General features: G+C 42.5%; 2 protein-coding genes across 2 annotated transcripts in view; one reads left to right on the top strand and one right to left on the bottom strand.

Annotated features, from left to right (window-relative positions):
• LOC105007075 (rho GTPase-activating protein 44) overlaps positions 1-6501 on the bottom strand; it is a 58141-nt gene extending 51640 nt beyond the window's left edge. The window contains exon 1 of the mRNA XM_010865868.5: positions 6207-6501. Coding sequence (XP_010864170.1) covers positions 6207-6259 — 53 coding nt within the window. The 5' untranslated portion in view covers positions 6260-6501. The remainder of the gene's footprint in view (positions 1-6206) is intronic.
• A 1231-nt stretch (positions 6502-7732) lies between these two features.
• On the top strand, positions 7733-14309 carry stx4 (syntaxin 4). The gene is made up of 11 exons (XM_010865896.3): positions 7733-7945; positions 8341-8442; positions 8827-8926; positions 9197-9271; positions 9407-9477; positions 9575-9683; positions 9878-9951; positions 10511-10648; positions 12505-12615; positions 12706-12795; positions 13183-14309. Exons 1-10 carry the CDS (start codon positions 7916-7918, stop codon positions 12781-12783), a joined length of 888 nt encoding a protein of 295 aa, XP_010864198.1. The 5' UTR covers positions 7733-7915; the 3' UTR covers positions 12784-12795; positions 13183-14309.
• Positions 14310-15382: the final 1073 nt, after the last annotated feature.

Raw genomic sequence — 15382 nt, forward strand, 5'->3', positions numbered from 1 at the left:
ACGTCAAGTTTCGCGAAGATTTGTTATTTGTCCCTAAAGGAGTAGGCTTTGAAGTGTTTTTCACAGATTTCAAAATGGTGTAAAATCCAATATGGTGGACTTTTTTTTATGGGTATTATTGACTAAAATGTTCCTTTCTAGCAGGTTGACCTAGATACCAATTCACAAGCTACGTCACGCGGGTGGAGTGTAGCGAGCTTGTAACTTTAGAGGGCTGTTACAGGGTCACCGTGGGTCCAATCAGCATGTAAATGCACAAATGGGTGTGGGTAATTTGCCTTTACAATGCATGTTTGGATCCTTCTCTGCCATTGTATCTCACAGGAATTTGCATTTTAGCAGTAGCACTAGTAAACAAAACAAAAACATATGTTGTTACTCAAAGTGAACCTTTCACTATACTAATAACGGACAACTGTTAAAACCATCTAGCAGGTACTCCTGTTGCTTTTAAAAAATGAAAAAAATGCTAACTCACTGAATCCTCTTATCACGCTAATGATCCTATCTAAATAAAATAACGATATGAGAACAATGATGTGATGTGTTTTCTTTGGGATCTCTTGCAGCTGCCAAGACGCCCAAAACTTAATATAATTTGGACAACATGCTTGAAAGAAGATTTAGGATTGGTCCATACTCCCAATCCCAACAGGAAGCCTATTATTACATCACAGCTACAGTCATGGGACTGTTACCCAACCATGACGCAATTTCTCTCATACATATTGACAAAAATTCTCAGAGGAGCTTTGTGTTCGCTTTACAAGAGCATGTTCACAGGGAGAAAGTCTGATGGTTTTCATGAATATTTTGCTTTCATTTTAGCATGATCTTGTAACTTTGAAATCCTACCCCAGACATTGGCATTTGGAGCTGTGAGATTCCAGGAAGGGTGTTATGGGTTGATGTCATCGTCGTGGTAATCCCGCAGTGGGGAACGCCTGGCTCAGTGTTGCCCCGGCGATGGAAGGGTGTGTCAACAGATATACCATGCTGTAATGCCCAATGGCCGCCACTCTGACTCACTCCACATCAGAGTTTACCTTTCCCTCCCTGACCCCGCCCTATTTCAGCTCCGGAAACAGAGGCTATGTCCCACAGCTGTGGGCTTCTCTGACAAGCTCAGCCTTTCTCTGGAGAGAGAGAAAGAGAGAGAGACATGGCATCGGACACGTATTGTTACACAAGCAGTTGTGTTTATTGTGTCGTCAGAACTGCGGCTGCAGCTTCGGTACCAGCCGCAACAGCCAGTCTGTGTAAATTCTGCACCTCTGTATTTTGTCCGTATCTGTTTATTGTCGATCAGTGAATACAATAACCAGCGTGTTTACATGGTGAACAAAGGTGATTCTGATAAAGCCGAAAAATAACCGAAAAACAAAGCCAATATCCCTCTGTCACTTTAGATCAACACAAACGGCTAGGAGACTATTCCAGACAAGAAGCCTCCTCTTGTCCACTTCCCATTCTCCTAAGGGGCTCTGACTCGTATCCCTCGGCAGCGTCTACATGTCGCCCGGCGGCCACGCTCCGACGGCCGCGGCAACTCTTTGCTGCAGTCTCAACGCCTCTGACTAAGAGGCGCCCCCGTTTCCAGACAGAACGGAGCAGATGACACCACACTGGGACCCCGCGAGGAACCATCCGAACAAAAACTCCCCTGGGGCTTTCCACCGAGTCCCTGAGACATTTCACTAGTTTAACTCTGAGAGGGACCATGGGTTTTTCCTGAACCTGGGATCTGACCAGAATCTTACAGGGACCTTGGCATGAACGACCTGCATTACAACCAGAGGGGGTGTCCTGTGGAGTGCCGAGCACATTCAGTGCCTGAAAGTTCATATCTTAACACGGGCGTGTTTTCAGCATCCATATTTTCTGCAGTGGCAATGCCACCCTCCCATTCTTTCCTCCTCCATTTCTTTCCTTTTCAACAGCTCGGAAAGGCTGTGGCTCCTCACAGGGACCACAGGTGGACAGACTTCAGGGGAAACGGAGCGACGAAAGAGTGACGTGTTAAAAGAGAATGAGTTATAGGGAGGAATACGGAGAGTTAAATGGACGAGCGGAGCAAGTGGAGCGATGGGTCGAGAGGAAGGGATGAAAAATGTGCATGTGTGTGTTATCCGAGAGGGTTTAGGTGGGTTGGTTTGTGTGTGCGCGTGTGTGTGCGCGTGTGTGTGCGTGTAAGTTTAGATGTGTACCTGCATATGTGCGTTGCCCAGGGCTGTGTTCAGAACTATCCTAACGCCGTGGCTAACCAAGAAGACCGACACAGTCTCACTGAGCGGGAAGAAGGCGATCGTGATGAGTGTGGTCGTTCTCAGCCTGGGCCACCGCGACACCCTGGTTGAGGTGCAGCACCGAAGTCACTGTCACCCTTGTCAGCTCCCATTAGCTGGTTCACTGAACCCCCTATAGCAAGGTACCATCAAAACCAACTCATAATCTACTTCAACTAACCCAAAGCCATAATCAATCATCAACATCCATTTTAAATGACATTTTAAATATCTGTTGATAAAATGAAGCTAGTGGAATATGTAGAACATCACAGAACGTGGTGGCCCAAGGTGGAATGAGCAGCGGGAACCAGAGGAAGTTGGACTGGAATAGTTAATCATCTGAAATAAAACTGTGGCCAAAAACAATATGTATGTCGTGAGGACCAGACATGCCTGAGAACTATGCATCCCAACGGGATGTTCCACATAGAAGTGAGATGAAATGTTAAGTTTCATGTAATATAATCTATCAAAGTACCAAAGTAATACATAGAACACGATTTAATTGAGCATTCACCTTTTGTTTTTATTGCTTTAGTCATTGGGGACACTTCGGAATACTGATTACAGTACAAGTAAAGGACAATACATTCATAAGCACTGACTTTGTGAAATTACCATACAATCAACTGCATTGTAGAACTAAGTTGAGGGTGCACACAATGTTTGACAAATTGTGTTCATTATCTTTAAAACGAAATGGTCCAGCAGTCAGAATAATAAAAAATTCAAAACATGAGCATAATTTATGTTCACCCCTATGGAAACATCTGTCCTAATCCCAACCATGTATTAAGATTCTCTGATAAGTATCGCAGTTGGTTGGCCGTGGTATTCAAACCCAGGCCAAGTCAATAAGGTTGTGAGGATTGACGAGGTCAAGAAAACAATGTATCCTATGTATGGGGTCATCCATGCAGTGGACTGACAGGGAATTCCAGACTGGATTTACAATCCCTGGGGAATTCCACACCCCGGCAGAGAGACACTTGCCTGCCCTTGAATCAGCTCTGAGGAATGGCTGAAACAACGCTGAGAAAACGCCATACTCGGCAATGTGCCACAATCACCCCCCCCCCCCCCCCCCCCCCCCGGTGAGACGTGAACTGGTGAGGTCATAAATAGAACCGGGCCCCAGTCCCATGGACTTGGATCTGTCCTCAGTGAGACCTCAGACAACCTGAGCGATACCACATCCAACGTTAGGACGCCACGATCCGTTACTCACGTCAGTGTCGTGTAGGGCACTGTATCCCCCCAGCTGCAGGTACAGTTTGTCGTCGGCGAAACAGCCTGTTCATCAATCAAATAAGTGTCTCTAAGTCCAAACGCCGCCATGCTTCATTGTGCCTTAGCCTGACAGGAAAACAGTAAGAGCCTGATACGGACACCCCAAAATAATTAGGTTGTTAGCAGCGTGCCTGCCTTTCCTGAGAAAACCTTTCAATTTATAACCATGTCTTTAATCATCGACAGTAACGGGGCTCAATGACGGCCGGTAATGGAGAGGCCGGTTCACTAATTGTATGCAGGCAAATAAAGCCCCCTGGTGACTGGCCATCAAAAGCAAGAGTGAAACACGTCGTTACAAAAGGTTTAGGGTGCCCAACAAATTTCTACTTTCCTCTGAATAAGTCCCCACTGTCTCTCATTTCGCCAAAAGATCTCGAAGATGTTACTTCTGAAGAAAACATCTTTCAACAGAAAGATGCGGTCACTTCCCACAAGCATAACGGTTTTCCCCCCCTTCACAACCTGACCACTTACACAGAGTCCAACCAACAAAAGAAATGGCGAATGAAAAGAAAACAAACAAATAAACAACAGAGTGGGGATCCAAGCCAGAGGGATTAAAGCAGGTTTCTCTTTAACTCATCAGTTTGTCCAACACCAACACAGGACTAATGATGGAGGACACACACAACAGGGTGAAACACAAATTAGACAAAACCTGTCCTTTTTGCCTTGCTAAAACGACACAACATACCACAGAGAAAGCCAGCGCTGTGCTGCCAGACGTATGCCAAGGTCACAGAGCTCCCCATTCACAGAATTCTGCAGCCGTGCCGAGGCCTCTTAATTTAATCTTGATACGACTAATTGCCCCTCGCTGGTGCGCCTGTCAGGATCCAGGTGATAACTCATTAGCGTGACGTTGTGCCTCATCGGGTTAGAGCTCCACGCTAGCCATGACACAACCACACACACGCACAGGGTTGGTCCAACATGTGGACACTGTGTGCAAGCATGCACCTGCGGGGCAGGGGGCGACACGTGGGCATCCACTCTCAAGAGACAAAATGAAGGCAGTTGTGGAAAAATAACATTTTCTACACAGATCATACACAAGAAAAGAGGGTTCACCTGTGCACTATGCTGCTTCTGTTACCACCATTTGCATCGACCAGCATCTGTGTCAGAGACTAACTTACTCAGGCCTGTTGCTGATGCAGGGAAAGGTGGGTATGATTCACGGGGCCTGTGGCTTGGCATAATAATGACAATGTCTTCTATATGTGAGGGGGCCCAGGCATATATCTTTTCAGGGAGCCCAGGATTCCTGACAACGGCCCTGGACTTACTCACCGAAGCCAGTCACCAGGTTAGTCTTTGGGGACGGTGTTATAGAATGTCCTGTGCGTGTGCCAGAGTTATCTGTTAACACTGTGTCAGACTCTGTAGGCAAGACAAAGACAGTGGCTGTCCTAACACACTTATTACCACCACTGGGATGTATCGAAGTCAAAAATGACAACAGAAGTCATCACCCTGGGAACTGAAACAAGTTAACCTGGTTGTGGAGCATAAATCATCGCTTTTGTGTGATCTGACCAGCCGGTCCTGTTTGTAAATGTTGACAACCTGACAAATGGGGACATGAGTTTAAACAAACACAACATTTTATTCTGTGTTGGGTTATGCAGAAGTGACAGGGGAAAGCTCTTCCATAAAGTGACAGACAACGGCATTCCTTTGACGGTGAGTTACTATAGGGGAATGGGTGGGGTAAATGGAAAAAATTACAACAGCAGATTCCAGGGGGAATGGAGTTCAAATCTCACCCCTTTACTGGTGTCCAACTCTCTTTTATTGCATACATTTCACGCCCAGGTTGTATGCCCGGGCCTCACTTACCATTACCCTACTGTTATAAGACAAATCACATGGCTCGGACTTGTGCCGAGGCAACTGACAAATCAAGGATTTAGTTTCGCTGAAAAATGTTGCCTTGATAAACAAAACCATTGAGAAAACAACAGCTCGATCTGATGTCGTTTTTGCGTTCGTGCACGCAAACATAGGCAGGAAAATGGCATGCAACCTGTGTCTAGGCCCTGTCTTCTGTAAGCCTCCTGCTTTCTTATTCAATGCAGTGGTGACCTGTAGCCGAAAATCTCTTAATGTAGGGAAAATAGGGTGAGGGGGTTTATTACCTAGGACTAGGCTCGCGGTGCAAACATATTTCAACATCAACCACCCTCCCTTCGACGGGGGAATATACTTGGTCTGCATATGACATGCGTTACGCTAGCAGGCTAAATCACAGTTCAGCAATAAACAGTTTGCTTTCGCGATGTCCAAGAGTCCAACATCAGTAGGTACCCAAGCAGAAAGTGCCTCGAATTCGAAGTCGTACGCGTCACATTTCCACCCTTGTAGAATAGTGCACGCAAACCATGGCCAGCCGGCTCACCACTATTATATTAATTATTAGGGTCATTACAGGCCTAAAAAAAAGTCTATAATAAGCAGTCATGCAGACAGAGAAGACGTACGATATGGGAAAAAAACTTCACATAAGACATTTTTATTTTTAACCGACATGTTAGTGCATAATGCCAGCCTATTAGGCCAATCGAAGTCCTTTCAAGATAGCAGAACTGAATGAGACTCAAAACATTTGCCCTTAAACCTTACCTGCCCACTGTTTGGTTGGCGAGCTGTCGCATTCGATTGAATTGCTTCTTCATTTTTTATTTGTCTGCGTTACCACCGATGGATAGAGCGACTCCACATATCTCACTGACGAACAGTCCGGGTCTCCAAAAAGAGTAACGAAACACTCCACCCTTTACCAATCATTTTTTCCCATAGCTACAAGTAAGACATCTAAAAAAAAAAAAGCTGAAAAGGTGAGATATCTTCAACGCATTGTACAAGCCCTGTCACCCAGTCAGCGGCTCAGAGATGCTGGACCAATTTCTCCCCCGGCTGTGACAGCTCACGACACGACGCTGCGCGCTGCGCAGTATGGTAAATGTAGTTTCGATCAACCAAAGGTTCAGCCTACAAACAGAGTCGAGCCCATACGCTCTTCTGCACATATTTAATCAAGGTGATGGTAAATCTATTTATTTCTACCTTTCAAAACAACTAAAGCCCTTATTCAGTTTAAAGCAATTCCGTTGCTCTATATGGGTTACACTAGACAATAGGTATATTCTGTGTATGTGATATTTCCGTGGGGTACTTGCAGGCTGCATCCACAATAAACAGACCTTTTATATTTAATTATAGGCAATGTAACCTACCCTTAAAATTTTGTGAAATATGCATCTAAAACAACATATTAGGTCATGTTTGAGGAACCAGCTTAAATGCCTGGTTGGTCACACACAGACTCTGGCACGGTCCTTAAAATGTCCTTTGAGCAAGGTAAGTTTGCTGAAAGTATAATAAAGCAGTCAAGTAAAATAACCAGCACTCAGATATGTTTTGTTAGTAAGGTAAACAGCATCATCTTGTGGCTGTAGACAAAGTGACACAAACATTCTTTATTCTTAATTTGCATAGTTTGTGTTTATCAGCGATGATAGCTTTTTACGAAAGGACAAAAACATTATTTTCATAATGCCAAATAGGGACAATGCAATTAATTGGATTTTTTCATATGGCACGGACTAGCAAAATTCCTTCACTGACGGGTGCATATAGGTTTGAGAAATGCTCCGTTTTATAAATATATATATAAATAATGAAAAAAGATTCAGTGGACTGAAAATGTGTGTTTGAATTTTTAATGGTATTGTGAATTGTGAAAACATATTCATGTATGTATTGAATTATAACTATTGTTTTTAAATCTGATCAAATGTGGATAATCACCGTGTCTTACTTAATCACAGTTTCACTTACTATATTGTCAGCGATTTATTTCCTTCGGGCAGATTGCAGATTTTGAAACTATTTTGGAAGTTTGAAGTATCTAAAATAGATTTTTTGTTAATTCTATAGACCTAGACTTCAATTTCTCAGTTTTGTTGGAGGATTAAGATCAGGTCATGCCAGTTAAAATGTTACAATAAGTCATAGACTTTTAGATACATATACAATTAATTATTAACATAGCTAATGTCTACAACGATTTGATTGCCAGAATATAAAGAAACCATGAAATATATAACCTCCTGTGCGGTAGGTGGCGTATATGGACAGTCGTCCATGAGTAAAATCCGGTAACATTCTCAAGAGAAGTATCTGGTTTTCCCCTGAGTTTACTTGTTGAATGATACAAACACTGAAGTTTTGATTTTTTTTCCTCGGTAATTTCAAAACATTTATCGTCAACTTGGTGTAAAATATCTTAATACTGTCTTCGTTATTCCACTGTATTTGGATTGAGAAAAATGCGGGACCGTACTAAGGAATTGGGCAATGTGAGTAAAAAAGAAAAAGAAAAACAGGCTAACGTTAGCTGACCAGCAAGCTAATTTATGCTAACTAATTTAAATGATGTATTTCTAGCTAGCTAGTTTATACGTTTATGCATGGTCAATTCTGTGGTTTAATGGAGAATTGGAACATATCTTTTCGTATGTTGTTTATGTATCGGGTACTTCTCCCTACATAGTTTTCTACTTAGCATATAGCCAGTTAGCTGAGAGTTACACCCAAACCAGGATGGGCAAATGGCTAGAGATGGACATTTGTTGGAAGTTCAATGTCACACTCATTATGTATATATATATATATATATATGTTTGACTATATTAGTTACATGAAAATGATGTGCACTAATGAGACTTGTTTATTCTTTCGCCTCTTTTAACAGACCGCGGAGACGTCAGACGAAGATGAAGAGGGAAGGGCACTCATCACACAAGGAAATTCTACGCTACGGGAAGAGAAGGAGAATGAGGCGTTTTTCAAGAAGGTGAAATCTTGCACACTTAAATGAAAAGTGAAACCATGTCAACTGTTCGCATAATAGCATGTATGGCGACATAATATCAGTTTCAAGCAATTCTCTTCTTCAGTACTCATCTCATGATTGTTGTGGATGCCAAAGCACAGGAACTGTTTGTTGTGTCAACATACAACTTCCGTGATAATGGGGTCTGCAAAGTTATAAGCTGAAATACTGTCAAGTTAAAACCAGTTGCGTTTCTATATGCGCAATGTACATGTTATACTTAAACGTCATTGCACCACTAACTTTGCAGGGAGATACAGATATCCTGGACCTTAAGTGCCCTAAACACAGTTTTACAAATTTACCTGTTTTACACTAACCATCCTGTGGATCCATTTTAATCAGGTCCAAGAGATCCGAGAGGGAATGGAGACACTTAAAAGGAAGGTCTCTGACCTTGAGAATAAACAGAAGACGGTGTTGGGTGTAGCACTGCCAGAGGATGGTCAGTAGATCAACGCTGAAATCAGTGCCAATATGTTGTTGGTTGTCAATGTTTAGAGTATTGCAATGTGAGCTGTTGCTTAATTGATCACTGGACATCCATGTACTGTCAGAAGGCATACAATGCACTATTCCTGTATTGGTTTTGAAGGGCATATTTTTTTTTTTTAGATTTGCTTTTGTTTCCTACTGGCTTCCTATTTAGGGATTTGTCGCTGTGCCCGTTGACTGTAATTAAAATGTAATGTTATGACTTTTCTTCCTTGTTCAGACATGAAAAGGGAACTCCAAACCCTTAGGGAAGAAATCAAAACGATGGCAATGCAGATTCAAAGAAAACTAAAGAGTGAGTATTACTAACCGGAAGAAGTTGATCGGATTTTGACCAATAATTGCAATTAATTTGGTGCCTTCAGTGGATGCATCTGAGGACCGGAAGTCAGGGTCTTTGTATTTTGTTTATTTGTGGGGTGTTTCACAGCCATTGAGCCGAAGAAAGGAGATGATGATGGGAAATACATCCCCATTAACCTGAGGATGCAGAGAGCACAAGTGAGGCTTCAAATCTGAGAAAACTACATGTATCTAAATGTCTTGGTTGTAAACCAAGATACTGTAAGTAGGCATCAATTTATCTCTCTCTCGCTAGCACGGCATCTTGTCTCGGGAATTTGTGGAGTTAATGGGTCACTGCAACACAATCCAGGCGTCTTACAGAGATCGCAATGTGGAGAGGATTCAGAGGCAGCTCAAAATCAGTAAGTCAGTAAATCTGGTCCTGTTGTTATATGGCGTGTGATAAAAGGGATTTTAACACTGTGGATTTTTGGTTTTTAAATTCAAGACTGCAATGCAGTAGTTCATTCGTGCAGTGAATTCAAACTGACATTACATTGTGCCACCCCACACCACCACCAAGACAGCAACTGATCAGGTCATTCTGTCCTTCCAGCTGGCAGCAATGTTACGGATGAGCAGTTGGACTCGATGCTGGAAACTGGACAGACTGATGTTTTCACACAGAATGTGAGCGCTGATTCACCGGCTGACTTAACATACCCAGAAGAGATGGGTGGTGAAACCAGCTGACGGCAATATCACAACACTTCTCTTCTCCTTTCTGTTGGGGTGGTTTCTTGTAATCTTAGACTCTTCCCTCTTACTGTAATGCAGCTATGTTTTGTTTATAGGATGACGAGGTAGTCTAGGCGACCTCTTTATCATTGGGTGTGGGATAAAGACAATTGCCTACACTTGGAGTGACCACTTGTTTTCATTTAAAACCCTTGTTTGCTTGCATTGGTCTACAGGTTTGGATTTGGTGAGCATTGTTGTTCAGGCCATTCTTAGAAATCCGTCGTAGTCCTTAGAGTTGTGAAAGGAAAAACCCCTAATAGGTGAAACCCATTGGACGACCTTGATATAGTCACTTCAGGAGTAGTCGATGAGCCCTTGACTGGGCGTGTTTTACGTGCATTTAAATAGTCAATTAGTTTTTTTATTATAGAATGTTTCTGACATCAACTCTGTGATGTTTTGTCAGGCCGTTAACAGGCTGATTGTACGTGCACTCTTCCTCTCGTAGATCCTGGTCGACGCTAAAGCCACTAGACAGGCTCTGAACGAGATCGAGTCCCGGCATGATGAGATCCTCAAACTGGAAAGGAGTATCAGGGATCTGCATGACATGTTCCAGTATCTGGCCATGGAGGTGGAGGCTCAGGTATGACCCAGGAACACGCCCAAAGCCCGGTTATCACCTCAGACCACTGGGTCACACCCTGTGGAACGGGTGGCTGTTCGAAATGTCTTCTCGCGGCTGTGTGTGTGCTATTCTCTACGCCCCAAGTTTGGGTTATTTGAAATGACAGCCCTGGATGGCTCTGTGGCAGAAGTTGCTACTTCCGTCAAAGATGCCATCTCCAGCGCGCACACTGATGCAGAGCGGGCTCGATTCTGACTCAGTTTCAGGAAAGAGCTCTGTCTCTCACCACTTATCGGTCCAGTGAAGCATAAAATTTATTTTAAAATCACTTGTTCCTTCCTACAACTGTGTACGGATTTGGCTGGATGATAATGTGTCTTCTAAAACACATTGTATAGAAATTATATGTGCAAACCTCATACGAAGTGCGGTATAAGCTTCAGCACCACTGGATTCAGTACTTACAGTGGTGCTCATAGGTTTGCATACCCTGGCAGAAATTGGGACATTTTGGCATTGATTTTGAAATTATGAATCTGTGATCATAGGAAGCCAGTTACTATCACATAGTTGTTTGGCTCCTTTTTAAATCATAATGATAACAGAAATCACTGATATGGCCCTGATCAAAAGTTTACATGACCTTGAATGTTTGGCCTTGTTACAGACACAAGGTGACACACAGGTGAAAATTAAACTGTGGTTTTTTAAATTGCAATTAGTGTCTGTGTATAAATATTCAATGAGTTTGTTAGCTCTCATGTGGATGCATTGAGCAGGCTAGATACTGAGGCATGGGAATCTGAAAAGAAATGTCAAAAGACCTGCGTAACAAGGTAATGGAACTTTGTAAAGATGGAAAAGGATATGAAAAGATATCCAAAGCCTTGCAAATGCCACTAAGTACTGTTTAATCACTTATTAAGAAGTGGAAAATTCAGGGATCTCTTGATACCAAGCCAAGATCAGGTAGAGCAAGAAATATATCAGCCAAAACTGCCAGAAGAATTGTTCGGGATACAAAGAAAAACCCACAGGTAACCTCAGGAGAAATACAGGCTACTCTGGAAAAAGACAGCGTGGTTGTTTCAAGGAGCACAATATGATGATACTTCGATGCTGCATTGTCGAGTTGCCCCTTAAGAAGCCTTTACTGCACCAATGCCATAGCTGCGCATGGGATGCTCTTGGACTTACCAGCATGACAATGACCCTAAGCACAAGGTCAAGTTGACCAGAAAAAAGAGAAGGTTCTGGAGTCTCTATCTCAGTCTCCTGTCCTTAATATCATGGAGCCACTCTGGGGAGATCTCAAATGTGCGGTTCATGCAAGACGACCAAAGACTTGGCGTGACCTGGAGGCATTTTGCCAAGACAAATGGGCAGCTATACCACCTGCAAGAATTCAGGGTCTCTTGGACAACTATTACATAAGACTGCACACTGTCATTGATGCTAAAGGGGGCAATACACAGTATTAAGAACTACGGTTATGCAGACTATTGAACAAGGGTCAGTTCATTTTTTTCTTTGTTGCCATGTTTTGTTTTATGATTGTACCATTCTGTTATGACCTACAGTTGAATGCGAATCCCATAAAAAAAAGACGCCACGTTTTGCCTGCTCACTTGTTTTCTTTACAAATGGTACATATATTACCAGTTCTCCAAAGATATGCATACTTTTGAACACAACTGTATGTTTATTTTCTGGTGCGAATATTCTCACACAACGTTGTCTTTTATATGCTTCGGTATCCTATCATCTACTAATTTTGTTTAGGAAGGCAATTGTCAAAGCTGCTCAGAGGAATGGTTTATGGTTTCTTTACTCCAGGCTCATTCAGAGTTAGATTCCCTTAATTCCCTGTGCAGGGGGAGATGGTGAACCGCATTGAAGCCAACATCATCAACTCAACCAACTATGTGGAAAAGGCCGTGGCAGACACGGCAAAGGCCGCCACCTACCACAACAAAGCACGCAAGGTAAAACTTTTATTGCAAGGTTGTGCGTAACTATGACAAGTTGGAATATGAACATTGATCGTCTCCTCCCGTCATGTTCTCCCTCTATAGAAGAAGATGTGGATCGCATTATGCTGCGCAATTCTCCTCATCATTTTAGCCATTTCATTGGCTATCTCCTTCTCTTGAGATCCAGAACGTGTAAGTTCACTCTTGACGTATGCTTTCTAATCAAAGTAAACATTTGTCACAAGCACAGAATAAAGTAGGGCTAATGGTATGTTGAAGTGTTTACTTACAGATCTTAATAAGTATGAAGTTGGAATGCGATCAGTATACAGTAACATTTTTGGAAAGGCTGCCAAAATTGCTTCCATCCAGTCATAACTATGTGGTATGAAGGTAGACATAATGAAGACAATGTGTTTCATGAAAATATAATCTAAAACAGTGTTGAGTATGTTGTGAAGATCTTGGTAGGAAAGATTAAGAACTAGGTTTGTTTAGGAAATTGTATTTTACAGGTCAATGTGATTGAGCAATTGTTTTTTTTGTTGGTAAACACTTAATCATTCTTCCTTTTTGCAGTGTTGCCTTCCTCTAACTCACTCTCCTGCCCCGGGACCCTGAAAATAAATCCTGTCTTACTGATCTCACTGACCTCATAACAAACACTATGCTCAGACTTACCGCTGTAGACAGTAGACACCCCAAACAACTGTGGTCGGCGCTCACACACTAAATCCACAATTCTAAGCCAAGGACTTATTCGGCCACCCCTGTGGCCACCTATATTTCACTGGCACCCTGAACGTACTTGGGTGGTCAACTTGTTACTCAACCTGTTGGACCTGTGCGTGTTCATATGCAAGGATGCACGCGTGCAGTATTGGAACAAGTCCGAGTTACTCAGGAAAACGAATAGCTAAAAGGCGACTCTTATTGTATTAGTCTTTTATTTTATGTACAAAGCAAAAGAACATTTTGGACTTACGACTTCTGGTTTTGGAAACGCAGACATAGATTAATATAATTGTGTCGCCATTAAGACCTACGCAGTTTTACGAAACTTCAAAGGTATCTGAAACGGCTTCCGTGTAACCCTTGTACATAGATGCAGTTTTATAAAGAATGATTGCCTCCGGAAATTGATGTCTCCAATCAAGACGTTGCCTGAGCACAGCAATGAATGGCCCACTGCTCCAGTGTTGTCCCATTCTCTTCAGTATTTATTTATATTTTGAATATTGTTGTGGAAGCTGCTACGTTAAGTCTGGATACGATAACAATCAGTAACGGAAATACCCATAGTTGTGCCTTTCGCCCCTAGTTTAGTTTATTTCGTGCTGACGGTCCACTCAGTTTTCTTTACGATTGAGGTAGTGTAGTACACTATCTTATTTTATGAAGGAATTGAAACTGTTCTGCAATTATTCAGTGCTCTTCTGCTTAAAAAAATTGAACCATTATTTTTTTTTGTTCTCAAGTTCAGATAGGTCAGCCATGGTGCTTTATCCTAGCCTTTATTCTCTGTGCTGACCAGCTCTATGAAATTACTGGCAAGGACAGAACTTATAAAAAAGAGAAATTGGATGAATGAGAGCAGTGAGGAACATTGCTACTGTATATTGTGTGGCTGTTTAATTTTGTATCAAACTTTCAGCTCTTATTTTAATGTAGAACTTGTTTTTAAATAAAATTGCCTTTTAAATGTTTATTCTTTCTGGGTTTGTTTTTCACAGATTCAATATAAATTAGCAAAGATTAAAATGTTGCAGATTTAAGTGTTACATTTTCTATTACTGGACATCAGTGGTTCCTATCACTGGTCCCCCCAAAAAGCACACATTTTTGTTGTAGCCTTGAACAAGCACCAACAATTAAAGTCAGTGAAGGTCTGATAGTTGACAAGTTGAATCAGCCATGCTTGGCCAGGGCTACAGTAAAAATAGGTATTGTTGGGAGTACTTAAAGACTGGAGTTGGGAACCATTAGCGTACAAAAGACAAGGCTACATAAGCAAACACCTGATTGGGTAAATACAAATGGAACACAAATCTCCCTATATGCCTACAGCCAGCAAAATATAACTTAATTCTTCATGGTATAGGATTTATGAACACTGCTCCAAAAAAAATTAAGGGAACATGTAATAATCACAGTATCGCAGCATGTCAATTAAACTTCAGGGATATCAATCTGTCCAGTTAGGAAGCATAAGCGATTGTAAATCAATGTCACCTGTTTTGGTGCAAGTGAAAGTGACAATAGGGTTCACTGGAGAGGGAACAGTAAGACAACCCACAAAAAGGGAATGGTTTTGCAGGTGGTGGCCACAGACAATTGCTCTCTCCTTATCCTCCCTGACTGACCCTTCCCTAGTTTTGCTAGAGTCCTTGTCACTACTGGTGCTGTCGCAAGGTTTGCTGTGCCTCCCAGTACAGTCTCAAGAGCATGGTGGAGGTAACAGGAGACGGGCCGTTACATGAGAGCTGGACAGGGCCGTAGAAGGTCCTTTGTGCGAGGAGGAAATGGAGAAGCACATCCAGAGCCCTACAAAATGACTTCCAGCGGGCAACAGGTTGTGCATGTTTATGACCAAACTGTCAGAAACAGACACCATGAGGGTGGCATAACGGCCCGACGTCCTCTAGTGGGACCAGTGCTCACAGTGCAGCTCAGTTGGGAATCGCCAGAGAACACAAGAATTGACAGGTCCGCCACTGGCGCCCCGTTCTCTTCACAGATGAGAGCACAGGTTCACACGGGGCACGTGACAGACCTGAGT

Source organism: Esox lucius, chromosome 5 (genome assembly GCF_011004845.1).
Source record: "Esox lucius isolate fEsoLuc1 chromosome 5, fEsoLuc1.pri, whole genome shotgun sequence".
Lineage (NCBI taxonomy): Eukaryota > Metazoa > Chordata > Actinopteri > Esociformes > Esocidae > Esox > Esox lucius.